Genomic DNA, 27,269 nt, shown 5'->3' with positions numbered 1-27,269 from the left:
CTATAGTGTGATCTCATATTTTTATTTCCTAGACTCTAGTGATATCTGGAGCGTGGGGACCCCGTGGGACATTACAAAATTACAAAAACAACTCAGAGAGAGAAACTTGAATATATTTTATTTAAAATAAAAATTATTTATTTATTTTAAATGTTTTGACTAAAACTTCCAAGACTGACAATTGAAAAAAAATGGTGAGTAATTAAAATTTGATTTATTTTAAAAACTATGAAGTAATTGTTAAAAAAATGATTATGTCAAGTGCCGGTTGGAGATTATAGGTTATACAGAAATTACAATAACATTTATTTTCAGTCGTCGAGTGAAGGCATACCTCCGAATCCTGCTCCTGCAGCGGCGATACCACAGCCTCCTGGGTTCCCGACAGCAACTCCGGGTTTTGTAGCGCCCATGATACCCGCAGCGTCTTTTATTCCACCGTCGCTTCACTCTACCTCTGGACCTACGGGTATCATACCTTCGCAGTACTCAATTCCGCCCCCTGCGTATGGGTTCCCGATGGGTGCACCACCTCACCATGTTCATCATCACGAAGCTGGTGTCATAGGTATGTTTCATTTTTGGTAAATTAGTGGGTATTGCTGTGGTCAATCTTAGGTTTTTGATAGGACAAATGGTGATATTGAAATCAGCAGACACAACCGTTTTAAAAATAAATTAATGTCAAGAAAATATTTTATTAATTATTTTTTTAAATCCTTAAATAAGAATTTTTTTTAATAATAATTTCTTTAAGAAATTCATAAAATTGTCAGGTTTGCTCATTTCAGTATCATAATAAAATGGAGTGAATTAAAATTTATAATTTTTTTACCATCTATATTATTAAAAGAATAAGAAAAATTTTTTGTCCAGAATAGTCATATGATAAAAATTTTTTTAGTGAAATTTAGTTTCATTGCAAAGGTCTTGACTTGAATTTGTGCCTTTTCAAGGTTTCATTTCATTCTCACCCATTGTCAATTTATTATGATAAGTATTTAGGTTGCATTCGAAAATACTCTACCTCTAGACACATAATTAAGAAATGACCTTGTATCTTGTGAATTATTGACATTTTTAAAGATATAAGCTCACCCCGACATTACACTCATCGAGACCTTTTATTTGAGTACCCACATCAATTTTTCATATATTTTATATATTTATATATTTCACAAATACCATATATATAAAATATATAAAAAATGTATGTGGGTACTTAAATGAAAGGTCTCGATGAGTGTAACATCAAAATGAGTTTATATCTTTAAAAACGTCAATAGTTAAGAAATGACATTGTATCTTGTCTATTAATGATATTTTTAGAGATATAAGCTCACCCCGACATTACACTCATCGAGACTTTTCATTTGAGTACCCACATCAATTTTTCATATATTTTATATACTATATATATGTATATATGAAAAATATATCAAAATGCATGTGGGTACTCAAATGAAAGCTCTTGATAAGTGTAACATCAGGATGAGCATATATCGTTAAAAACGTCAATGGTTAAGAAAGGACAGTGCAATTTAACAAAATTCATTATTTAATGAAGCAAAATTTTATTTATTTATAGTTCAAAGTTCACGGCAGTCACATAGTGACTGCAAGATTGCTAGTTAATTATTAATTATTTTTCTATTATTATTAATTGTGAATAATTAAAATATAAAATTATTTATTCACATTAAAATTCAAAAATTACCAGAATATTCCTTCAATAAATAAAATCTGTAATGTTTAATTTTAACTGATCAATAATTGCTTTATTTTTCATCAATTTCTTGAAAATAGTTTCAGTATAATTAATGATATTAAATAATTTTTTTTAAATCTTTGCTCTAAAATTATAACTCCATAAATCTAGCTAATTTTTTATTTTTAAAAATTAGTTAAAATATTCTTCAACCTTAGCAATACCCAAACGAATAAAAATAACTTTTTACTAATAAATAAAATAAAAAAATTTCCAGCTCCACAAATAACTCCAAGCGCGATCGTAAATCCAGTAGCACCATCAGTAGCAGTTGATCCTTCCGTACCAACAACAGTTCCAGTCATAGCAGTTCCCGACTCATCAGTACCAGCAACGGTAAAAAAAAGCGACTGGTCTGAACACAAAGCACCAGACGGCAGAACTTACTACTATAACGCAACCACAAAACAATCTTTGTGGGAAAAACCAGACGAATTAAAGACTCCCAACGAACTTCTGTTGTCCCAGTGCCCCTGGAAAGAGTACAAATCCGAAAATGGTAAGATCTATTACCATAATGTCGCAACAAAAGAGTCAAGATGGACAATTCCAAGCGAATTGGAAGACTTGAAGAACAAAATTATCGCTGACGAAGCGAACGCTGGTACCAAATCAGCGCCAGTGATTGATGGAGACGCACCACTGCCGACTAGTAAGTCCAGCCAGGACAGTACCAATGGTAATAAATCAGCTATTGATCAAGCCATAGAAGCAACCTTAGCCGCCATAGATATTCCCACGCCTCCGAATACCATTAGCACAACAACGGCTAATTCAACAACAGCTGCCACCACTTCTATTGCACCATCCAGTAAATTAGTAGCTGCAGATGAGGACAGCAATAATTCCGCCAAGGGTTCTGCTAATGGAGCCAGTGGTGCTGGGAGTCGCACAAGCACTCCAGAACCTAAATTGCAGTTCAAAGACAAGAAGGAAGCGATCGAAGCTTTCAAAGAACTTCTCAAAGAACGCGATGTTCCTTCTAACGCTACCTGGGAGCAGGCCGTAAAAATGATCCAGAACGACCCTCGGTATCCGCAAATGAAGAAGCTGAATGAGCGTAAGCAGGCCTTCAACGCCTACAAGACCCAGAAGCTGAAGGAAGAACGAGAGCAGGAGAGACTAAGACTCAAGAAAGCCAAGGAAGACCTTGAACAGTTTTTGCTAGACAACGAAAAGATGACTAGTTACACTAAGTACTACAAGTGCGAAGAAATGTACGGCGGGTTGGAAATATGGCGCGCTGTTGGTGACCCAGACCGACGCGATATCTATGAAGATGTTGTCTTTAATCTGGCCAAGCGTGAGAAAGAGGAAGCTAAACAGCTGAAGAAGCGGAACATCAAGAAGCTGGCCCAGGTCTTGGATACTATGACTGATGTTACTTATCGCACAACCTGGCAAGAAGCACAAGCTCTGCTGCTGCAGTACTCGCCTTTTGCAGAAGACGCCCATCTGCTGGAGATGGACAAGGAGGACGCTCTCCAGGTCTTTGATAACCATATAAGGCAGCTGGAGAAGGACGAGGAGGAGGAAAAGGAGCGCGAGAAGAAAAGGAGAAAACGCCAGGAGCGGAAAAATCGTGATGGGTTTATTAGTTTGCTTGATGAACTTCATGAACAAGGGAAGCTTACTTCTATGTCGCTCTGGGTGGAGCTGTATCCCATGCTGTCGGCTGATCTTCGGTTCTCGACGATGCTCGGGCAACCTGGCTCCACGCCGCTGGATTTGTTTAAATTTTATGTCGAGGATTTGAAGTCTAGGTTCCATGATGAGAAAAAGATCATTCGTGAGATACTCAAGGACAAGGGCTTTGATGTTCAGGTTAACACTACGTTTGAAGAATTTGCAACTGTCGTGTGTGAGGACCGCAAATCGGCGACTTTGGATGCTGGGAATGTCAAGCTTACTTACAATTTGCTCCTGGAGAAGGCCGAGGCAAGGGAAAAGGAACGGGTTAAAGAAGAAACTAAGAAATTCAAGAAACTGGAGGCTGCTTTTAAAACTCTGCTGAAGAGTCTACCGGTTGACTATCAGATGAGCTGGGAAGACGATGTCAGGCCCAAGATTGAAGACTCCGGTGATTTCAAAGCTATTGGAAGCGAGAGCGAGAGGCTGAGGATATTCAAGGAGTACCAGCATGAGCTGGAAGAAAGCTGCAGTCATCACCACATCAGGAGCAAGAAGAAGAAACCTAAGAAGGTCAAGAGGAAGTCCAGGTCCAGGAGTCCTTACAGTGAACAGTCTGCTGCTAATGATGATAATGAACGGGGGAAGAAAAAGAGGATGAAGTCCAGGTCGCTGAGTGTCCAGAGCAAGTCTGATGACAGCTCGGAATCCACTGCTGAAAGCAGCAGCAAGAGGTCCAAGCGGCCCAGAAAGAGCAAGAAGAAACGCGCTCGAAGTCATTCTAGGTCCCATTCTCGGATGCCGTCTTCGGAGGAAGACACGCCACCCAGCGAGCGCAAGAGGAAGGAAGAAAAACGGGCCAGGTCAGGCTCTGCGGTTGCTGCTGCTATTGAAGCTCCTGCTAATGGTGGGCACAAGGAAGTGTCTCAACATCAGGAACTTTCTGAAGATGAGTTGGAGAACAAACGCGCTCAATTGCTGAGGGAATTACAAATGCAGCAGGAAGACAATTAAATTTGTATTTATAAATAATTATCATGTCATGGAAGATGTTTTTTTTTTATCATGCTCATCTTTAATTATTAGATGTCAATAAATTTAATTATTAAGAATTTTAATGTCTTTTGTATTAGATTTTTTTAATCATAAACTGTAAAATATTTTAGAATTTTTTTGGTAAAAAATTTATTGATTTTAAAGGTTTAAAAATATCAAGTTAAAATAATTCTTTACGACTTGTTTATCACAAGTATAAAATTAATTTAACAATTGGAGTCAATGGCGTTTAAATTACTTGCCACGTTTCATCTTTCTCTTTTATTATTCTTGATTCCCTCTTATACGTACCGTGAACGCTTCTACCAAACATAAATATAAAATAAAAGAATTATATGTGTGTATGTAAGGTCATTTGTAAGCAACGCTGGGTTAAAATCTAAGGGACCGGTTTGATGTACCGTTACGTTACACACTAAATTCTGTTTTTAAATTCAACCAAAATTTTCGTCTCGAATATAATACTGATAGTCTGGAATTTGTCTATGAAATTACTATAGTTTTAAAAATTGTGACGGCTGCGTGTAATAAAATTATACTGTATATTTAAACATGTAACTATTGTACAAGTGTTTGTTCGACGTATCTCGTATGCAAATATTTAATTAATTTACCGGCACCGCTGAAATTTTTAGTTTTATCTAGAGAAAGTATTTAATTTTTTTTATAATGTTGAGTGTTAAACATTCTCTTAATTGTTTTGTTTCCAAGTAAGTATATCTTTAATTTTTCATTATTTTAGTGCTAATTTAATTGAAAAATTTATGTCTAGTTTCTTACGTATTTAAAAATAAAGTCGTATGGCATCCGCCCACGCGTATATTTGAGTATGAATGTTGAATATTTTTGTAACTAATTTTTATTATTGATTAATCTACTGTTTTTTCAGATGCGGAGCAAGATGTCTAAGTCAAGGAAAAAATTTATCAATTGTTCAGGACGTTTATGTAAGGGAAATTCCTTTAGTTAATGAACCTATGCTAAGTTATAAAAAAGATAGTAAGGAACGCAATGATTTGATTGAAGCATTGAAAATTAAATCGGCAGAATGTCAAGATGTACCTATTGTTATTGGTGACGAAGAAATACGCACCGATCGAATCAAGTATCAAGTTATGGTAAGTTTTTTATGTTCAGTGAATTTGTTTTGATTAGATTAAAATGGTAACAATTTTATAATTAATAGATTTTTTTTGAAAAATTTAATAAGATGAAAAAATTTCTACCTAATACATCTAATTTTTTATATAATTTTTAATACAAGACAAAATTAATAAATTAATATTAATATTCTCCGAAAAAAATTTTTTATAAAATTTAGTGTAATTTTGATACTAAAATTTTATAAATTCCTTATAAAATTATTAACGAGAATTGAAAGCACTACTACTGAAAAATTTTATATTGTTTTATGAAATTTTAATCAATTTTAAAAAATATCATTGAATCTCTATACTCGATTTTATAAAATTTTATTATATTTCATATTAATGTCAAAAAATTATATGAAATACGAAATTTCAGCATAAAACCTTTACATAATTTTTACTGTACAATTTTAAATGAAATTTTTCAAGCTCAATTCTCTGAAATTTATTAAGATTTAATCCTAATTTTATTTAATTAAAAATTGAAACTTTGGTTAAAAAAACGATGTTGAAATTACCAGACCTTCAACAGTTTTTTGATTTTTTTTTTCATCTATCAAATTAGAACTGAAAAAATATAATTGAAATTTGCATATAAAATTTTTCAAATATTTTACATGTGAAAGTTTTTCTTTTAATTTTTTTGTTATAATTTTTTCAATAAAAAAAAATCCCCAAAATAGTCAGATATCTGCTAATTCCAGTGATAAGAGTCTTTTTAACATAAAATTTAACTTTTTTCAAAAAAGTTTTTACTTTTTTTTTACTTTGAATATCTAATCCGAAATAAAAAATCGTGTACTTTTCCAACTAATGATTAAATTCAATTACAAAAAAATTTTTTCATAATTAAGATTCAAATTTGTCTAAAAAAAGAGACAATTTTAAATTTTACACAAATTAAATTTTTTTTTTAATTTTAGTAAGATCCAAAATTTCAATTGTTACCTTTTACTCTTAAACTTCTAAATTACAATCAAAATTTCCAAAAAAATACTAAAAAATTAACCTTTTAAACTCCACAGCCTCACAACCACAGTAAAAAAATCGCAAAATTCTACCACGCCAGTCCTGACCTCATAAAAAAAGCCATAGAAACCTCCGTAAAATCTCAGCGTATCTGGGACTCAGTTCCGCTGGACAAGCGGATCGACATCTGGATGAAAGCCGCGGACTTAATGTCCACCAAATACCGACAAGAGTTGAACTCAGCGACCATACTAGGCCAAAGTAAAACAGTGATCCAAGCAGAGATAGACAGTGCAGCTGAGCTGGTAGATTTTTTCCGTTTCAACGCGTACTTTCTTCGAGAGTCTCTGAAGTACCGGCCAATCTCAACAAACGAGTCGATCAACACCCTGAGGCACCGAGGGCACGACGGATTTATCGCGGCAATTTCGCCGTTCAACTTCACTGCGATCGGCGGGAACCTGGCTTATACCCCAGCTCTGATGGGTAACTCAGTGCTCTGGAAGCCTTCAGACACCGCGATGCTGTCTAGCTGGACGGTCTTCAAAATCTGCCGGGAAGCTGGAGTACCAGCCGGAGTGGTGAACTTCATTCCAGCAGACGGTCCTGACTTTGGAGACACCATCACTCAGTCTCGACATTTATCCGGGATTAATTTCACTGGGTCTCCAGGGACTTTCAACAGACTCTGGTCCCAAGTAGGCGCCAACATCCAAAGCTACAACAATTACCCAAAGTTATCCGGGGAATGCGGTGGGAAGAACTATCACTTTATTCACCCATCAGCCGAACCAGAACACGTCGCACTGTCGACAATAAGAAGCGCCTTCGAGTACAGTGGGCAAAAATGCTCAGCATGCAGCAGAATGTACGTACCTGATTCTCTCTGGCCGAAAATCCGCGAGCGCTTGGTCTCCGTTGCAGAGGAACTAAAACTGGGACCTCCAGATGACTTCTCAGTATTTACCAGCGCAGTAATTGATGCTGCAGCTTTCAAACGGATCACTTCGTACATTGACTACGCTAAATCTTCCCCAAGTACCCAAGTGATCGCTGGAGGAACTTACGATAACTCCATCGGGTACTTTGTACGTCCCACAGTCATTGTCACGACTGATCCCATGGACAAGCTGATGCGGGAAGAAATATTTGGTCCCGTGCTCACTGTTTTCGTTTACCAGGACCGCGATCTGGATGCTACGATGCAGCTTGTGGAAAAAAGCACTCCCTACGCCCTCACTGGCGCTATTTTTGCCCAAGATCTCCAATGGGCCGCCAAAGCTCTTGAACAGTTCAAGTATTCTGCAGGAAATTTCTATGTTAATGACAAGTCTACTGGTGCGGTCGTGGGACAACAACCTTTTGGTGGACATCGCAAGTCCGGGACCAATGACAAGGCTGGTGGACCTATTTATTTACACAGGTGGTCGTCGCCTCAGGCTATCAAAGAAACTTTTGTTCCGTTAAGTAATTATAAGTATGAGTACATGCATTGATGATTATTTTTAGTAGTTGAGGAAATGAGATTCTAATGAACTTTTTTATAGTTTAACATTTTTTTTCAGGTACATATTTTTTGAATCTCGGAAAAAATAGACCCGGAAAAAATTTGAAAGTTATGAAAAATTTATATTATTTCAGATTTTTTAAATTATTATTATTATAATTTTTATTTTACAATAATTTTAATGAAATAATATGAATTTTTCATAACTTTAAAATTTTTTCCCGGTCTATTTTTTCCGATTAAAATATTTTTTAATTGTTTATTATAAAAATTTTTGGTAAATATTTACAAGTGGAGTCAAACATTTTCATTTTCATTTTTTTGAACGAAATTTCTATTTGATTTTATTGATATATTTTTTTTTCAAAAATACATTAAAAAAAAAAAAAGTTGATTATCACAATTTTAACAAACTTCACAAATTTTCAAAAAAATTTATAAATTTTTTAAAAAATTGTGATATTCAATTTTTTTTTTAATTATTCATTTTTTTATGTACTTTTCAAAAAAAAAAAAATATAAAATATAAATTCTATTCAAAAACATGAGCTAAAATTTTTTTCAACTTTTGACGGCAAAAAAACTATCAAATCTTCATTTTTTTTTCTTTCACATTATTCATCATAAATGCGCCGTAAAAAAAAAGCAGAATCAAACAAAAATTTTGAAAATGTTATTTTTTTGCCTAGTTATGGCCCAATATGCAGTTGAACCCATTTGTAAATAATTACCAAATTTTTTTTCTCCAAAAAAACTTAGCAATTTTTTGTGCAATATTCATTTAAGTTTTTGAAACTACTCTTGAACATTTGTTATGATTATCGGTTGATTAGAGATTGATATTTCAATATTTAATCGTCGCTTAAAGTGTATTGTTATAGAACTGCGCATACGCATGCGCATCAACTGTTCGAGTTGATAAAAACAGAACCATATTTTGACAATTATTGTTTAGCTTAGAAATTAAAAAAATATAAACTACAAAAGTTTCCATTTGAATTTCAGCCTCAATAATCATAATTAATAAGATTATGTTGATAAATACGGAATATATTTTTATATTATAATTTTTATTGGACACAATAAAAAATATCTAATTTACAAAAAAAAAAAAAAAAATGAATTAATACTTTTACATCATTATCCATAAAACTTAAACTGAATCAATATTAATTAAAGTTATATACAGAAGAAGTATGTAGAAAAAAATTATAGCCATGGGTGCCAAGATGGATCCATGCGACAAAGATTATCGTGGCTGCTTGCTGCAGCGACGAGGGTAGTGACTTTGTTGCCTTCGCCATTGTCTGCGAAATTGGCAAGAGAATTGAGTCTTGTCATGATAGCAGTGACTGCACGTGTCACCATTGTTATCAATAATTCGCCTTTCATGTCTGCTGGAGCCTGGGACGCGTTCTCGATGTCTTCCTGCTTTCGATTGTGATCAGCAATTACTTCATCGCGCAGAATTGCTCGTAAAATTGTGTGGACTTTGAAGGAAGGATGGACTAGACATCTAGCTATTGCTATCGCTGATGCTGTCAATGGGCCTGATACACCTGAAATATTTATCAGATTAGTTAATGAACAAAAGCTAGCTCCAATCATTTTATTAGAATATCTCGTCCAAAGCTAAAAAGGCGCATAATTTTTTATCGCTAATCAAACGGTAGACATATTCTACGCATAAAAATCAAACAATAATTGATAAAAAATTTATTTTGATTCAAGAAAAAAAAATCTTGAATCAAGAGTACCATTTTGAAGGAAATCATTTTCTTGAGTCAAGAAAAAAAATTCTTAAGTCAAGAAATTAATTTTAATTCAAGAATTATTCCTCTTGACTCAAGAAAATTATTTTCTTCAAAATGGTATTCTTGATTCAAGATTCTTTCTTCTGAATCAAGTTAAATTTTTTATGTTTTGATTTCCCAAAGCCAAAAGGGCGTATGCCTTTGATTGTGTGCCCTTTTAGTTTTAGGAATTTTGAAATTTTAATGAACTAAAGCTAAAAGGGCTTACATATTTTTTTTCTATAAGAAATTTACTAAAATACTTATCTAAAGTCTGAAAGTTAAACAAAGAATGGTATAGTAAAAGAGGTGTATTTTAACTATACGCTCTTTTGAAATTAAAATTAGAAATATTTAAAAAAAAATTACAAAATATATAAAAAATGAACATTTTGGAATTTTTTTAAAAATTATTCCGATTTGTGGTGTACCCATGATCCAAGATAAGGTTTTTTTCAATAATTTTTATAAAAAATTTTGTATTAATGAAAATTTGATATTTTTTTTTCACTATTTAATTTTGAGAAAAAAAAATGTGTCGTAGGTTAAAAAAATTTTAGTCATGTGAATTTTATATTAAAAAATAAACAAATTGCGAAACTAAACAATTACTTTTGTTTTACTCCTTTTTATAATAATTGAGCTTTATGTACTACATTGTTTTTTTATTCTAATTTGTCTTGTAAAACTATTTGTCAACATTCTGTATTAAAATTAAAATTTTAATAATACTAAGTGGAATTGTAACTGTAGCTTGGAAGGAAAAATGCTTATAATATTTATATTTATATTTGTAATATTTAAAATTATTTAAAATAATTTAAATGTTTATACTTTGTAAAACACATAAATGTGATACAAATAAAACTCATATCTATCTATCATATATGCGCTGTAAAAACAAGCAGAATAAAAAAAAATTAAAAAATGTTAATTTTTCACCTAGTTATGGCCCAAAATGGGGTTGACCCAACTTGTAAATAATAACTAAATTTTTGTTTACAGATTTTTGTGTTTTGAACAATTTTAAAACAAATGGGAAAAAAATTTTGCGCCCTTTTACCTTTTAACACATTAAAAAAAAAAAAAAAAAAAAATTTACCCGTTGTCGTGATGAAATCCAAAATATTTGGAGTAAGTCTAAATGGTACTGGTCGTTGTGCGTCTAACTCTCCAGACATGTCATCAACGTCAAACTTGAAGTAGGCAATATTAACCAACCCCGAGTCTTGATGAATGTACATCATATCCGGGTTGAGTCTCGTAAGATGTAAAACATACTCAGCGAAGCACGCAAGGGCCAACTGGAGTGTAAACATCTTCCTGAAGGTCCAGTAGTCAGTAGCGACCGGGAAAGTCTTGACCGCCCAAGTCTTCATCATGGTCCTGGGCACCATGGTTGACTGAATGTTTTTGAGAATATCTCTGAGCATTTGATGGCTGGCTTGAGCGCCTTTGGCCTGCATCACTGCCAGTTTTTCATAGTAACGCGCAATAGGTGCATCATGTTCCATGCCTTCATTGCTTCCATTATTAATTTTAGCACAGCCAAGCTTGTAAATATCCAGCAGTGAGGTAGACGCAGGGTTGTCTTCAACCAGTCTCATTTGCGGTGAAACTGCCACGACTCTCGGAACAGTAAAGTGCAAAAACCTCCTGGAAGTCTCTTTCTGTTTAGCCAAGTAATAGTTGAGCATCCTGAGCAATTGGAGAACACGTTCTTCGCGTCTTGCGTCTCCTAGACCCGCGTCATTGACAACCAGGTATGGATAAAGTCTTCCATTGTGCCCGCGAATCCTCAGTCTCCTCGCAGCAGTGTTGTGTCTCTGGACGACTTCAACTCTCGGCATGAATCTCGCAATTCTCACGTAATAGTGGGAGTGTTTAGGCAGCAAAAACTCACCTGGAAGCTCAACTTCAGCCGTTTTCAAACTGAAATTACTCAAGAACCTGCACTTTTCCTCAATAAGAAAAGACTTGGGCAGCTGACGCGTCTTGCCTTCCAGTATCTTGATCCATTTCTTCAGTTTGCTGATCAAATTATGCAGCAGCTTGGCTCCTGGTTCAGTAAAATCAAAGTCTGATGAGAACTTTCCTTTCATACTCTTAAAAACCGGGTCCTTTTCCGTCGCCTGAGCGCGTCTTGCCAAAGATTCAGACGCTGCTGATCCAAAAGTCTGGGGAGTTGCTTGCGAAGACGTGGAAGAAATATTTTCAATTCCAATTCCAAAAGTAGCAACCAATTTCTTGACAAAATTGAGTGTGTGAGGCGTGATGGTAGCTTCTGAAACAGCCCCTCGATTTTCAAAAGCGATTGCGTAGCACTTGGCCAAACCTTGACGCAACTGCCTAAGAACTTCTTCGTACCAGGTTTCCCTGAACCAAACCATCTGATCAACAATCCCCTCAAGACTGGATAAAATAGTCGGATGGATATCCCGCTGCAAGTGCATGATCTTGGAACACCTCCACATTGGAGGAGTGGCTCTAATTGGCCCAGTTTCCGTTGAAGTTGATGAATTCGATTGATTCGAGCTCATATTCGAAGAAGCACCCGATTGTTGCTGCTGTAATTCCGCGCTCTTGTACCGCTCGCGTTGCTCAATTTTGAGGGTCAAGTAGAGTGTCCTAATAGAAAAGTAAACTGCTTGCGGGAACATGCGTCCGACTTGTGACAGCAAGTTCAGAATAACCAAGCCGTCGTGCCTGATCAAGCACATCAATAACTGTGGAATCCAAGGCAACCATTGAATTGGCGGAACTCCAACAGCATACTTCTCAACTGCATCCATCAGCAAGTTCTTTTCATCATCATAAGTCAGTAGCCAGAGAACTTTAGCCAAGTATTTCCGGGACTTAGATTCATTTTGGTGTCGGCAAGCGTGGAGGAAACAAGTGATCGCTGAAACACCGATAGCGATTTGCTGGCGCGAGTCTCTGGTGAATATTTGCTCGAGGTAGTCTCCCCAAAGCGCCCAAGCTTTTACAAGAGTATCATGCAGCTGTACAGCGGCAGAGAAAGCTTTGTTAGCGTCATCCGAGCGCCCGATTTGGGAGAGAAGCATTCCCTTGAGTGCGTAGAATTCAGCAGTCATTTCTTTGGTAAAGTATTTCAGATTGGTAGACTCGATAACCTCCAGGCCTTCTTGAAGTTCATTGTTTCCGCTGACTGCTGCCATCTGGAGGTAACACTTGACCTGCTGTCGGATCTTCTGGAAGCAGTCGACGATCGGTACACTTGGAATGGTGTAGATCCGTGACAAAGAGTCCAAGCATACGCCAGTTAAGTTGTGCTTGCGCGCTATCTTCCCGAAATGAATTATCGCTTGAGCAGACGCGTGGACACCAAGCATTGAATGGTTATTGGTTGTCACAGTGGGAGTGACAGCAGCGACAGCCTGAGGATTGGCTGGGTCTTGTTGTTGCTGTTGTTGTTGCTGCTGCTGGGCGTCATAGTGGCTGGAAATGAAGGTATAGTGGTGTTGTCGCCAGGTGAATATGTCTGACCAGTGGCTCAAGTCATCAGCAATCACTGGCAATCTATTCCGCCAGGTTTTGACGATCGCTTTCATGTCATGCAGCGACGAAGCAGTTGATCGTCCATGCAGCAATCCTTGATGGATTTGCATCGCTTCTTGAAGCTCCATTATCTGCTGAGCAGCTTGCAGAAGCGGTAAATGAATGTGGCTGACAATTGGCGGCAGGCGGCGCCACTCTCTCATGCACAAACTCGACGCCATTTCAACGTACCGCTCTACTGTGTTCAAATGTTGATCTTCGTTGTGGCAAATAGCGAGGAACCCTCGGTAGAGGTTCACACGCCAAGCCATTTCTTTCGGGCAGTTGTGTTCAACTTGAGCAAGTGCTTCTTTCATCTGCGCCCATTCGGGAACACGCCAAGAGCTTTCGAGCACCAGGAATGGATTCCTTTCAGCTTTTTTGCTTCCGTATTCCAAAAGAAGGTCCCACTGGTTTAACTCTTTAGCACACCTGATCCAGTGTTGCTCCCACAACAACGTTTCTCTTTGAATCTTGAAAGGCGCTGGACTGCTGATGTAATCCTGCTTGAACTTAGTCATCGCTTGGTCGTACGCCACCTGGGCTTGCTCGAAAAATCCCTGCTGCTCCAACGCAGTCGCTTGAACCGTTTCATTGTAGTGGGCATGCTTCTGCCACAATCCACACCACATGTCTTCTTCACACAGCAGCGCGTACATGTCCGCCAGAGAATCAAGAATCTGAGCATGCGGATTGTTCGCTGCAGTCACTGCGTCTGCAGGTTCAAAGTCATAGCAGTCAAACGCTGATTGTGTTGGAATCATATCACGCTTGTCACTAAAAAGACTAGAACTATTAGCATTTACACTGGCATTGGTATTAGCACCAACTCCAGAATCACTCCCGTTATTGAAATCTCCGTTCTCAAAAGCCATCTTCTCTAAAGTGAGCGTCATTCTGTGCCACAAGTTGTGCGAGCGTCCAAGATACTTGATCAACGGTGGCCGAATCGGTACTGGAGGGTCACAGTGTGAAATCGCTTCGACAAAAGTCGCTATTGCCGACGGATGGCAGTCTTTTTGAATAACATGAGCGCCTGAACAAACAAATGGAACTATTTCTGCTGTCAGAGCTGCATGCTGCGTTTCATTCAAGATACCCCAAAGCCTAGGGAAAATATCCAACCACACTCTTTCCGCTAAATTAGTATCCATATGACAGAGCTGAGCTGCTGCTAGAAGAAACTGTTCCGTCTTGACTTTCCTGGCAGTCTGTAAGAATTCATCTTGTTTGATTATCAACTGGTTTATTGTCTCTGTTGTTTCAATTACAGGCTTTTTGTCAATTTCCATGCTAATGTCTGCGCTGATTGTACCCAAATCCATGTCCATCAGATCATCCTTGACAATAGAAACCAGAGAGTCTAAATTTCCCACAAAATCATCAGTCATTTCTTCATCCAGACCCGGTTCTTTTTTTATCCTCGTGAAGAACAAGTCGGCTTCGTCATTTGAAATCAGGGATGTTGACGCGAATCTTGATGTGTTTATAATAGTACTCAATGACGGTAACAAATTGTCTTGATTCGCAAGCTTCATTGGCGTTGAAGCACTGGCTGTTACGATTACAAGCTCGATGCACTGCTTGATCCAATAATGAGGCCCCATTGCGTCCCAACTCTGGCTGCAAATTATGTAGAGCAATCTGTCGTACAATCTTCTGCGCATTGAGCTGTCAAAGACTTCGAAAAACTTTGCGCGAATGTGCGGCTGTGTACATCTAAGTCCGCTCAGGAACGCAGGTTCTAGTTTGGAAGTTAGATCTGTTGTTCTCAGGGTTTCGTCGCGGTAGACGTAGTTAACAAGCTCTAAGAACTGTCCATTGAGTTCTTGATCATCGGGGAACTTCTTTTCTACGCATTGCATCATTTTAACTAACAACATTGACTTTTCCTTCAAACTAGGCGCTTGATTTACCGCAATTGGGTTCTTGTTCTTCATCCACTCCTCCAACATCCTCGTTATCGCTTTCATTATCTTAATATCGTGAGTTTTTTCAATCAAGATGATCAATATCGACGAAATGAAGGACTTACGCATATCAGGACTCATAACAGCAACTCTGTTTTTGACCAAATCTAAACTTAGTATCAACAGCTCGCTGTTCACTGGATTCGAGTCTGCAAGAGTAGTTGAAGTCGTTGATTCCGAGGTCACACCAGTGCTGCTAAGTTGTAAGTGGTCTTTGGTCATTCGATGAAGCACGCGGCCGAATTGTGCGATGAATCTGTCAATATAACTCGGATTGTTGATGCAAGCAGCCTTGAGGATCATCAGAGTTCCGAACAAGGATGTAGAGATACTGCTAGCTGGTGTACCAGTGGTACTAGACAGCAACCCGGTGTTCTTTTCATAAGCAGTCAATCCCTCGGTTATGAAATTAGTAACTGCGGTGTACAAGGTATTTAATTCATCGTACTTTGAAGCAGGAGTCGCTACTCCTGAAGCTACAATTGACTCTGTTGGGAAGATCGACATCAGTCTAGACATCAACGCGTGCATCAAACGAATCACCTTGGTATTATTTGACGTCAAACAGGCACTAAGACCTCGCTGGAGCAGTTTAAAGTTAGCCAGAATTTGTTCGCGCTTCATCACGCCTAGCAAGAATGTCAGCAATTCCAAAGCTGTACAAATATTCCCGTAATTAGGCTGTGCGCTGTCAATACTTGCAAACACTTTGTCAAGCCAGTTTAACTTCAAATCTGGTGGAGGTTGCTGTTGCTGAGTCGAACTGGGCCAGACATCGGGCTTTAGCGCCATTTTCAGTAAATTTACACAGCGACGGGACAACAGCTCTCCAGGATTTCCTGAGGACTGAATAGCAGCAGGTGTTGCCGTTGAAGTAGCCGAACCAGCAGCTCCAGCAGCAGTGACCATTCCAGAAGTTCCATCATTTACTTGACAGGCAAGACGCAGCAAGAAGTTGAGGATAGAATCCGCGTGCCCGCGCTCGATTGGCTTAGTAGCACTAGGTTCTCCAGGGAATCTGTTAACAGGATTGGCCATCAGTTCATTCAAAGTAAGATTCGGGTCGCTGGTGTCCATTGGCTGGCCAGCGGCTTCGTCCTTGATGCGATGCAGCTCCCACTTGATGATAACCTCTGCCAATTCAACGGCAAGACGTCGATTGTCCAAAGTCGCGTTAGGGCTGAACCCTAAGCGTTGGATTGAGTTAACCATATGCTGCACCAGATGATGTCTCACCGGGTAGTAAACTTTGTAATGACGCACAACTAGCTGCAGAATGTGGATCAGTTGCTGCATAGAATGTCCTTCTTCAACAATTATCTTCTTTGTCCAATGAGTCAGCATAGTGTTGCCGTCTTCCATGCGAACTGGCATCGCTGGCGTGAGAATTTCCAATGCCTGTCTTACGACACTGCGCGCTTCAACTGCGTGGGCCTTCAGTAGGCTGTGGAACACTTGCAGAACAATTCGCTTGTGGATCGCAAACTTGGCAATTATGTGAGAGAGCAGCAAGTGTCCGTGGTAGCGAGTTGCAGGGTCGACGCAGTTCTTGCCCAGCAAACAAGGCCAAGCAAAAGTCATCAGACGTCGCAATTTATTGCCCTGTCGTTTATTGGTGACGTCATGGATGTGCTGAGACGCTTGCTCAACTAGAAGACACGAGAACTGGAGTAAGGAAATGCGTAGGCAATCCGCAGAAACGAAAGGATGCTCGGGATCGATGACTCGGGTTATGAATACACTGACTACATTCTCTGGATTGTCTTGATAGGGCATAGGCGCACCACCGACTAGCTTAACACCTTCACCGCGTTCGAAACTTATTGCAAACGCTGGGATTATTATCAGTTGGAGTATTTTCGCTCTTAATTCTTCAGACAATGTTGATGCTGTACTAGGAACTCCTGTAGACAATGTCGTTACTTCAGGGCAATGTTCGACGAATCGGAAGAATGCGCTGCGTTTCCATTCGACTCCATACTCTTTCGCTACTGTGTTCTCCAGGAAATCTCTCAGAAACTGGAAATCTGGAATAAACCGGTCGCAAGTTGCCCGCAGCAGTTGGAACAGAAGATCAATGTCCGTTGGATGATGGCTGAAGTAGTGTAGAAGAATCTTAACAACCAATTTAGGTTCCTTCCAGCGACTGAAGTCGACGTTCTCCACCCGTTTGTGTAAATCAAGATACCCGTCCTGATACCAAAGTTGTTTCAAAGCCGCGACAATTTGTCCTTGAGAGGACAACCACTGCTCGTCGTATTTGATAAGCACGGAGATTATTCGGATTGCCTGATGCTGGAGTTCGTATTTGTCTGCAGCGGTTAAATTCGCGCTGGTCGCAGAAGTTGTTAGTGTCGTTGATAATGATGAGTTTGAAGCAGTCGCTGCTAGTAGCATCGTTATCAACCTTCCAGTGCAATTTGTATTCGTGTACAGAACGTCTCTGAACGCTTTGCCATCAACTGGCTGCTTGATTAGATACTCAAGATACCGACTCCACTGCTGGTCCTTGATATTGTTGTCATGCAGAAATAGCGTAAGCGTCTCCGTAGGATAGCGCAGTAAGAATTTCATCAGCGGTCGTCGGAACGGGCTCGAGGCTTCAATCAGCAATGACTTTTCCGTTTGCAGAACCAATCTGCACAGGACATCAATGAATTTAGGCGTCGCTGCAGGAATCAAGTGGAAGATTCCGATTATTAGCGATATCTTTTCCTTGCAATCGTCGTCGAATTTAATGTTATTAGCAGTCGTTTTGTGCTGCTGCGTTGTTTGGTTTGTCTGGATCAAGTTTTCGAGTAGTTTCTTTAAATGTAGAAGCAATTGCTCACACAATGTGATACTGAAAGTGCTTGGGAACAACTGGGTCAGATACGACAGACGTTTAACGCAATTTAAACTCAAATTTCTGTGATCACCAAGCATCAGTAACATCGGACGCATCGTTGTATGAACAGTTTCCATGTCCATTTGAAAGCCACCGATGAATTTCTGCATACACTCGAAAGCAGCTTGCTGCAATTCGGGATTTGGCCGTTCAAATGTATGGTACAGGGTCTTGAAAATCTTCTCTCGGAGACTGACTATGTAATGACAAGCCGCTAGCGCTCTTAGCGCCGATTTGCGAAGCGGTATCAAGTTACTGACCGATTTATAGCAAGGCAGCTTGTGCAAAACAGAGTCTTCGTGATCACAAAGAGCCTGAAGTTCATGGAAGAATATTTTATGCTCTGGGATATTCAAATCGATTGTAAACAACCGTGGAGTTAAAGTTGTGCAGAAGGTGTTACCATCCATCAGACCTATTTGCGCATTAGCAGGCTGGTGACGCAACAAATGTTTCTTCGGTGGAATCATATCAGCTAGAACGTCTTTGTGAGGCTCCATTACTTGCGTCACGCTTTTGTTTTGAATTTCCGCTAGCAATCTAAGCGAGGACATTGCTTGTTCACGCACTAATGTATGCGGTGACGTTACTTGACGTACTAATTCATGAGTCACGTCATGAATGCTTTTGTTCTGCACATCCAGAAGCTCTGGCGTCGCGGTAATTATATCAGGATGCACATACACGCGTAACATTTGTTCCAAATTTTCCTTGGCCATATCAATAGCTCCATTTGAAACCTTACCGGTCAAATCCATCATCACGTACATAAGCGCTTTCAAAAACTGAAACAAGTGCTGTAACACCCACTTGGTCGCCATGCGCTCAAACAAAAATTTAATAGCGATACAACCACCTAGTTTCGAATACCAAGCGCGTTCGTAGCAAAGCGCGCACATTTTTTCAGCCAGATACTCCATCATCGGCAATTGACAAGCACGTTCTTTGCTACCAAGAATCTGAGTCGCGGTTTCGAGGGTCAAAATCAGTGCTAACTGCCCGGGTTTACAAAGTTCTTTTTCTTCGTGGCCCATTATCGTCGCCAGGGCGTCTATTAGCACCAGTGGATCTTGGCAGCGATTGATGTAGCCATTCGGCTGTTTGTCTGCAGTCAGACAATAGGGTCCAGCTTGCTGAGCTATTGCAATTATCGTGTAATGTCTTACTAATGAAACCATCGTTGCTATAACGGATTGTTTGAGCTCTTTGATAGCCGCGGCTACGAACAACCCAGTCAATGCTGTCTGTAAGACATTTCTAGCAACTGCATTCTCATATTTGTAATTAATTTCTTGCAACTGGGACTGTTGTTGCTGTTGCAAAGACGGAAGATTGTTTTCCTTGAAGCTTGGAGATGTGAATAATTTATTAAGCGCTAGACACGTGGCTTCGTCAGTTGCATCAGTGCTATCAGTAGTCGTATCAGGATTCAATTGCAAGACACTTGCTAGATAGCAATTGATTACTTGCCAGCATTGTTTTCTGTAGAATGAGTCTGTTGTGTTTGATTTCAAAGCTGTAAAAGCTGTTTCGATGATCATTTCAATGGGCAATTTTACAGGCGATGTTGGTGAATCTGGAAAATGAATTATAATCGCTGGCGATTCATTTCCATTGACTCCATCGCGGTCGTTGTAGTCAAGACGTTGGGGTTCTATCATCATTTTACGATTTCCACCACCAAATTTACCCAACACACGGAATGCAACGTGCGCTACTTGGTCATTTGGATTGCGCAGAGTCCGCCAAAGCGCTTGCATCAAGTCAGCGCGAACTGGCTGAATATGTTCGTAGAGAAAATCAGGCTGCAAGTTATCCACGCAAAGTTCTAGAGTACGCAAGCCCTGACTGACTAAATTATGGCTTCCGTTCAACGCAGACACGAGCGGATCCATCAGCATTGGTAGGTAGGGCAGCAACGAACTTAAGCGCACTGGCACTGTGAGACACAGTTCAACAAACAGGTCCTTCATGTGCTGCTTGTGGAGACCTGATTGCAAACGATTCAAACCTTCGAGTAAATTTGGAAGAAGTGGAAGAAATTCTTGGTACAGTAGATCATGCGAGCCACCGCCGATAGAGCGGAACAGTGCTCGCAGTAGCAAGAAGTAATTGTACGGTTCTTTAGCGGACATCGCTAGTTCCATTGAGCGCGTAACTATTTGGTGTAAATGCGGGCGTAGCATGTGTTCGTTTTCTGCTGGAAAGAGCGACACGCTGCCAAAAACTAATTTGAATAACCGTAAGTACAGATTACTGCGTTCGACATTAGAGCCCATGTCATCCATGCGCTCCAATAGGTATTCAACTAAAACAGTTGCGAAAATCGGTGAAGTCGTGGGATTGGCCAAGAATGAATTTCCAACAATTTGCAGCGCTCCATTGCGGAATATTCTTTCAACCATGTAGTCGATGGTAGTAGAAAATATTTCCTGGAAAGTCTGAGGGTTCATCATTGAAAACACCCCGCTGAAATGTTCCAGCACTTCTTTTTCTTCCTTTGTTCTGACGGTCTGTGGTGGAGGAGGCTGAGCTTGGGCACCAGCTCTTATGTGGTATTGGTGCTGTTGGGTCGATAACGTCGGATTCGTCATTAGTGGTCCAATTGTATAAATATCTAGAGCCTGAAGCGCCCATTTAACAAGACGGATAAAAACCAATGTTTCACGAGGCTGAAACTGCTTTGACTGAATAACATCACCAGCGCTGTTGGTCGACTTGCAGTTAGCGCAGCCCCAGGTTATTGTTTTGACACCACAAACCAAAGTTTTTATCAAACTGCGGTAGTCAGAGACGTTGCAATTCACCAGAGACGATGCTTGATTTTGTGGAGTTAAAAATTTAGATTTACTGGCTTCTTTTTCTTGCTCGGTTTCTTGCAACAACGGAGGTTTGTTATCTTCTGTTTTTATTTCAACCGTCGTTCCGGCAGCTGAAGTTCCAGGTGTAGACCCAGTAACAACTCCAGATCCAGCAGCCGCAGCAATGGCTTTTGCGTTATTAGCTTTGTTCAGTAAAATAGGCAGCTGTAACTTGGTGATAGTTTTAAATTTAAGAACAAACACTTCCAGCATCCGCATCAACAATTCTCGGCCTTGGTTACTGTTGTCAGTGTCACTGCGCGTTCGAATACACTCGACTAAGTTCAACAGTAGTTTGCAGGACATTGTTTGTATTGACGTGGGCAAACTTTGGTCGTGGACATTTTTACTGAACAGATGAACGGCGCGTGCCAAGTCAGGCAAAAAGAGCAATTGACGAACGTGGTGAACCAAGTCCGCTAGAGTTGAGTAAGCTAATGGACGTAGAGATTCGTAAGTAGTCCAACCGTTGCCGAGCAATACTTGCTCGTCAAAAAGACGCTCCATGTAAGGCACAAATTTTATTCTTAAATCAGTTGCCAAAATATGACGAGCAGCAATCAGCAATTCACGTCTCAAGTGTGTTACTTCAATGGGACAGAGCGTCAACAGTCCCAGCATCCCTTTTACCATCATGGTGCTGTGTGTCGCGACGACGTCCTGGTAAATTCGGATTATGTAAGCCAAGAAGCTTATTGTCTTGATTTGCGCGCCCATAAAGTCTACGAATACTTCTTTGTTGAAGCCAGGAGCGTTTCGATGCTGCAAACTCGGCTGTAAAGTTATTGTTGTCATTATCAATGGTATGAAGTCAGCGACGTCTTGATGGACATTCTGCTTGTAGATCTGGTACATCAACACCACAATTATTGGTAACTCCTGCAACACTTTTAGCGACAAAACGGCTTTGGGAATGAGATTGTATGTTATAATAGTACCATCGGTTGCTTTTTTTTCACTTTGAACCGGCGTTATCGTGAAAGTTTCACGCAGCAGCGACTCGATGTTCAGCTCACTTAAATCTTTAACTTTAATCGGCGGTCTTGGCTCAAAAATTTTGTTCAAATTTTTCGGTAATTCACTGTAGATTGACTTTACAAACTGCAAGAAGTGCTGGATCTCAGGATTGAAAGTCGGGCGATACTGTTTGTGGAGTTCGATTATTATTCTTAAGCAGACGAGGATGTTTTCCTCGTTTTCGGTCTCAAGGAGCTTCAGCATCAAACTCAAGATTGGCTTAACGTAAGGACGCAAATGCTCGTTGGTAGGCAAGCGGTGGATCATTTCTAGGATCAGCTTGCGTACTTGCTGGATGTTATATTCTGATATAAAGTGTGGCTCACCTTCTTGCAGGATTTTAACGAAGATTTTCATCATGTGGTCCAAGAACGCCGGGTACTGCGATGAACACATTATTACCTCGAAGTTTTCGGATAATTCTTGGGCGGCTTTCAGCTTTAACTCGTCTTTGGAGTTTGGGTCTGCTAACATGGTCACGTATGACCTGTAGGTGTTCATCTGTGTCACCGGGTCCGGTGGCGGTGGCTGTGGTGGCGGCATTTTTGTTTTTTGACTAGTGCGGTTTTTCAGGAATTTTCGGTTTAGCAATTGGAGTGAGTAATTTAAATACTTAGTCTTATATTTACCTAGAAAGAAAGAATAATCGAATTAGTATAGGAATTTTAATAACATCTTTTATCATGTACTTGAAGTTCAAAACGTTATATACAACAAAAAAATTAAAAAAATAAATAAATATTGAAAATTCTAAAATAATCTTTAGAAATGCTTCTAAGGGACTGCTGTACATTAATAAAGTAAATAACTCCACCGGAAGCTACCCTCTCACCCCCTATTGCCTAGTCATTATGAAAAATTTGAAAAAAATTATTTCCGGTCAGATTATATTTCTGAAACTCATTAATTACTTTTATTTAAAGTCAGAAAAACGACAAAAAAAAAATTTGAAGTGTATAACTTCACCGGAAGCCACCCCTCTCACCCCCCATTGGTTTCCCCTTAGAAAAATTATGGTATGATTATATCTCTGAAACTTATTATATAGTTTCATTAGACGTCAATGGACCTGCGAAAAAAAAATTGAAGTGTATAACTTCACCGGAAGCAATTCTTTTCATCCCTTAATAGCTACCTGTTCTTAAAAATTTTGAGAAAAAAATTATTGCCGGTGTGATTATATCTCTGAAACTTATATTATACTTTCATTAGACGTCAAAGGACCTGCAAAAAAAAATTGAACTGTATAACTTCACCGGAAGCATATCTTTTCATCCCTTAATGGCTACCTATTCTTAAAAATTTTGAGAAAAAAATTATTTCCGGTATGATTATATCTCTGAAACTCATTTATAAATTTTTATTAGATGTCAAACGACCTGCAAAAAAAAATTGAAGTGTATAACTTCACCGGAAGCAATTCTTTTCATCCCTTAATGGCTACCCCGTGATTAAAAATTTTAAGAAAAAAATTATTTCCGGTATGATTATATTTCTAAAACTCATTTATAAATTTTTATTAGATGTCAAACGACCTGCAAAAAAAAATTGAAGTGTATAACTTCACCGGAAGCAATTCTTTTCATCCCTTAATGGCTACCTGTACTTAAAAATTTTGAGAAAAAAATTGAAAAAAATTATTTCCGGTATGATTATATCTCTGAAACTTATAATATACTTTCATTAGACGTCAAAGGAGCTGGAAAAAAAAATTGAAGTGTATAACTTCACCGGAAGCAATTCTTTTCATCCCTTAATAGCTACCTGTTCTTAAAAATTTTGAGAAAAAAATTATTGCCGGTGTGATTATATCTCTGAAACTTATATTATACTTTCATTAGACGTCAAAGGACCTGCAAAAAAAATTGAAGTGTATAACTTCACCGGAGGTAATTCTTTTCATCCCTTAATAGCTACCCATTCTGAAAAATTTTAAGAAAAAAATTATTTCCGATATGATTGTATCTCTGAAACTCATTATATACTTTTATTTAACGTCAAAGGACCTGCAATAGAAAATTAAAGTGTATAACTTCACCGGAAGCAATTCTTTTCATCCCTTAACGGCAACCTGTTCTTAAAAATTGAAAAAAAAAAAATTGAAAAAAATTATTTCTGGTATGATTAAATTTCTGAAACTCATTATATACTTTTATTGAACGTCAAACAAACTTTGAATAAAGAAAGTATATAATCAGTTTCAGAGATATAATCATACCGGAAATAATTTTTTCGTAATTTTTTTTTTGAATTTCTAAATATGTGTAGCCAATAAGGGATGAGAAGGGTGGCTTCCGGTGAAGTTATACACTTCAATTTTTTTTTCCAGCTCCTTTGACGTCTAATGAAAGTATATTATAAGTTTCAGAGATATAATCATACCGGAAATAATTTTTTTCAATTTTTTGCTCAAAATTTTTTCTTTTGCAGGTCCTTTGACGTTAAATAAAAGTATATAATGAGTTTCAGAGATACAATCATATCGGAAATAATTTTTTTCAATTTTTTTCTTAAAATTTTTCAGAATGGGTAGCCATTAAGGGATGAAAAGAATAGCTTCCGGTGAAGTTATACACTTCAATTTTTTTTGCAGGTCCTTTGACATCTAATAAAAATTTAGAAATGAGTTTCAGAAATATAATCATACCGAAAATAATTTTTTTCAATTTTTTTTTTTTAATTTCTAAGAACGGGTAGCCATTAAGGGATGAAAAGAATTGCTTCCGGTGAAGTTATACACTTCAATTTTATTTGGTGGTTTTTCTGACCTCAATTGAAAGTATATAATGAGTTTCAGAAATATAATCATACCGGAAATATTTTTTTTTTAATTTTTTTAAGGGGGAACCAATGGGGGGTAAGAGGGGTGGCTTCCGGTGAAGTTATACACTTCAAATTTTTTTGGTGGTTTTTCTGACTTTAAATAAAAGTAACTAATGAGTTTCAGAAATATAATCTGACCGGAAATAATTTTTTTCAAATTTTTTATAATGACTAGGCAATAGGGGGTGAGAGGGTGGCTTCCGGTGGAGTTATTTACTTTATCAATGTACAGCAGTCCCTTAGAAGCATTTCTAAAGATTATTTTAGAATTTTCAATATTTATTTTTTTTTTTTAATTTTTTCGTTGTATACAACGTTTTGAACTTCAGGTACATCTTTTATGAATTAAAATTATTAATCAAGGTTCGGTGAAACTTAAAAATATTAATAATATTAACATATTTTGGTAAAATAAGTAGAAGTTAATTTAAAAAAAATTTTTTTTATTAATCGATAAATTTAAAAATACTGATTTTAGTATTTAAAAAAATTTTAAGGCGATTGGAAAGAACTGAGCGGAAAAAAATTACTTTTTTGAAAAATATATCATGTTTAATTTCAATATTTAACTCAAAATTTAAGTTTCAATGTTTATTAATTTTTTTTTTCAAAATTTATTATCTATATTGTCGAGATTGAGAAAAATTTTGTTTCCAGGATAGTCATATGATAAAATCGGTTTTTTTAGTGAAATTTAGTGTCATTGCAAAGGTCATGACTTGAATTTGCGCCTTTTCAAGGGTTCATTTCATTCTCACCGATAGTCAATTTATTATGATAAATATTTAGGCTGTATTCGAAAATACTCTATCTCTAGATAGATACATAATTAAGAAATGACATTTTGTCTTGTGAACTATTGACATTTTTAAAGATATAAGCTCATCTCGTTGTTGCACTCATCGAGACCTTTCATTTGAGTACCAACATCAATTTTTCATATATTTGATAAATTGATATATTTCACAAATACCATATATATAAAATATATAAAAAATGCCATGTGGGTACTTAAATAAAAGGTCTTGATGAGTGTAACATCGAAATAAGTTTATATCTTAAAAAATGTCAATATTAAAAAAATGATTTTGTATCTTGTCAACTATTGACATTTTTAAAGATATAAACTCACTTCGACATTACACTCATCGAGACCTTTCATTTGAATACCTGCATCAATTTTTCATATATTTTATATATTTACATATATATGAATATATAAAAAATATATCAAAATGCATGTGGGTACTCAAATGAAAGCTCTTGATGAGTGTATCATCGGGAAAAATTTATATCTTTAAAAATGTCAATATTTAAGAAAGTACAGTGCAATTTAACAAAAGTAATTATTTTATAAAGCAAAATTTTAATTTTTTTTGGTTCACAAGTCACGACAGTCACATAGTGACTGCAAGGTTACTAGTACCATTTAAGAATATTAAAATTTATGTGAGTTTTAAAAATTTCATGTAGTATAAGTACAATTTCTAAAGTTTATTAAATTAAACACTAAGATACTAATTAAACTTAAGCTCCAATTTTTCATTCCAAAAAAATTTTATTTTTACTTTTTAATAAGTATAATTCCTCAAAAATTACTCGATCAATTTGTTGATAAAATTTATTAATAAAATTGATAATAAATAATAATCAATTATAAATAAAATCAAATGTTATTATTATCAAAGTTTTATTATAAAATATGGGTACTGATTGGACCGCTTTGAATCTGATCTGCTCCAAAGAATAAAAATTAAAAAATTTTCTACTTTTACAATTGAAAAAAAAAAAAAAAATAGATTAAAAATTTGTAATTGATATCAACAGTTATATATTTATAAATTAAAATATATTTTTCAATGGAAAAAAAATTAATTTATAATAATTCACGGCTGACCATGTGTTTAATATAAAAGTTGCACACTAGCGATTTTCATTATTTTTTTAAAAATATAAAAACAATTACTTAATAAACTAACAATTTATTCGAAAAAGAAAATTGGGAGAATTTAATTAAAATAATAACAATAACAACTAATTTACTTACTTTAATAATAGTTAAATTAAAACTTGATTTTCTTGAGACATTTAAAAAAAATCAAGAAACACAATTAAAACGTCCTGTAATAGAATAACAATAATTAAATTAATAACATTAATCACAATAAACTCGTAAATAAATTATTAACCAAAAATTTACCGCTCTTCTCATTGAGGTTAGACTTTAGAAACTTGCCGCTGATAAAAAGTTATATTTCACATCTTGATAAAAATATATCTCTA

The 27,269-nt window shown here is 37.1% G+C and overlaps 3 protein-coding genes across 4 annotated transcripts; 2 read left to right on the top strand and 1 right to left on the bottom strand.

The window, feature by feature from the left end:
* The first annotated feature begins 32 nt into the window (after window positions 1-32).
* On the top strand, window positions 33-4,506 carry LOC123268659 (pre-mRNA-processing factor 40 homolog A). Its single transcript, XM_044733949.1, has 3 exons — window positions 33-194; window positions 316-568; window positions 1,986-4,506. The coding sequence occupies exons 1-3, from the start codon at window positions 192-194 to the stop codon at window positions 4,409-4,411; spliced, it is 2,682 nt and encodes an 893-aa protein (XP_044589884.1). The 5' UTR covers window positions 33-191; the 3' UTR covers window positions 4,412-4,506.
* Window positions 4,507-4,707: 201 nt separating this feature from the next.
* On the top strand, window positions 4,708-8,373 carry LOC123268671 (delta-1-pyrroline-5-carboxylate dehydrogenase, mitochondrial). Of its 2 annotated transcripts, XR_006510269.1 has the most exons (4): window positions 4,708-5,163; window positions 5,343-5,571; window positions 6,627-8,139; window positions 8,322-8,373. XR_006510269.1 is itself a non-coding variant. In XM_044733979.1 (3 exons), the coding sequence occupies exons 1-3, from the start codon at window positions 5,123-5,125 to the stop codon at window positions 8,064-8,066; spliced, it is 1,710 nt and encodes a 569-aa protein (XP_044589914.1). In that variant the 5' UTR covers window positions 4,708-5,122; the 3' UTR covers window positions 8,067-8,167. The 2 variants fall into 2 exon arrangements, 1 of the variants encoding a protein (XP_044589914.1); XM_044733979.1 differs by lacking the exon at window positions 8,322-8,373 and having other exon boundaries at window positions 6,627-8,167.
* A 755-nt stretch (window positions 8,374-9,128) lies between these two features.
* LOC123268646 (transformation/transcription domain-associated protein) lies at window positions 9,129-27,077 on the bottom strand. The gene is made up of 3 exons (XM_044733899.1): window positions 27,034-27,077; window positions 10,973-22,792; window positions 9,129-9,636 (listed from the first exon to the last, which is right to left on the bottom strand). Exons 2-3 carry the CDS (start codon window positions 22,704-22,706, stop codon window positions 9,287-9,289), a joined length of 12,084 nt encoding a protein of 4,027 aa, XP_044589834.1. The 5' UTR covers window positions 22,707-22,792; window positions 27,034-27,077; the 3' UTR covers window positions 9,129-9,286.
* Window positions 27,078-27,269: the final 192 nt, after the last annotated feature.

The sequence above is a fragment of the Cotesia glomerata genome, linkage group LG7, assembly GCF_020080835.1.
Source record: "Cotesia glomerata isolate CgM1 linkage group LG7, MPM_Cglom_v2.3, whole genome shotgun sequence".
NCBI classification, from domain to species: domain Eukaryota; kingdom Metazoa; phylum Arthropoda; class Insecta; order Hymenoptera; family Braconidae; genus Cotesia; species Cotesia glomerata.
Note: the sequence above shows the minus strand (reverse complement) of the source record. Positions and strands in the feature narration are given on the sequence as shown.

Coding starts and splice junctions, on each gene's coding strand:
- LOC123268659 (XM_044733949.1), top strand. Junction 569..1,985: donor TCACGAAGCTGGTGTCATAG/GTATGTTTCATT, acceptor AAAAATTTCCAG/CTCCACAAATAACTCCAAGC.
- LOC123268671 (XM_044733979.1), top strand. CDS start 5,123: ATGTTGAGTGTTAAACATTCTCTTAATTGTTTTGTTTCCAA. Junction 5,164..5,342: donor CTTAATTGTTTTGTTTCCAA/GTAAGTATATCT, acceptor CTGTTTTTTCAG/ATGCGGAGCAAGATGTCTAA. Junction 5,572..6,626: donor GAATCAAGTATCAAGTTATG/GTAAGTTTTTTA, acceptor TAAACTCCACAG/CCTCACAACCACAGTAAAAA.
- LOC123268646 (XM_044733899.1), bottom strand. CDS start 22,706: ATGCCGCCACCACAGCCACCGCCACCGGACCCGGTGACACAGATGAAC. Junction 9,637..10,972: donor GGATTTCATCACGACAACGG/GTAAATTTTTTT, acceptor TAAATATTTCAG/GTGTATCAGGCCCATTGACA.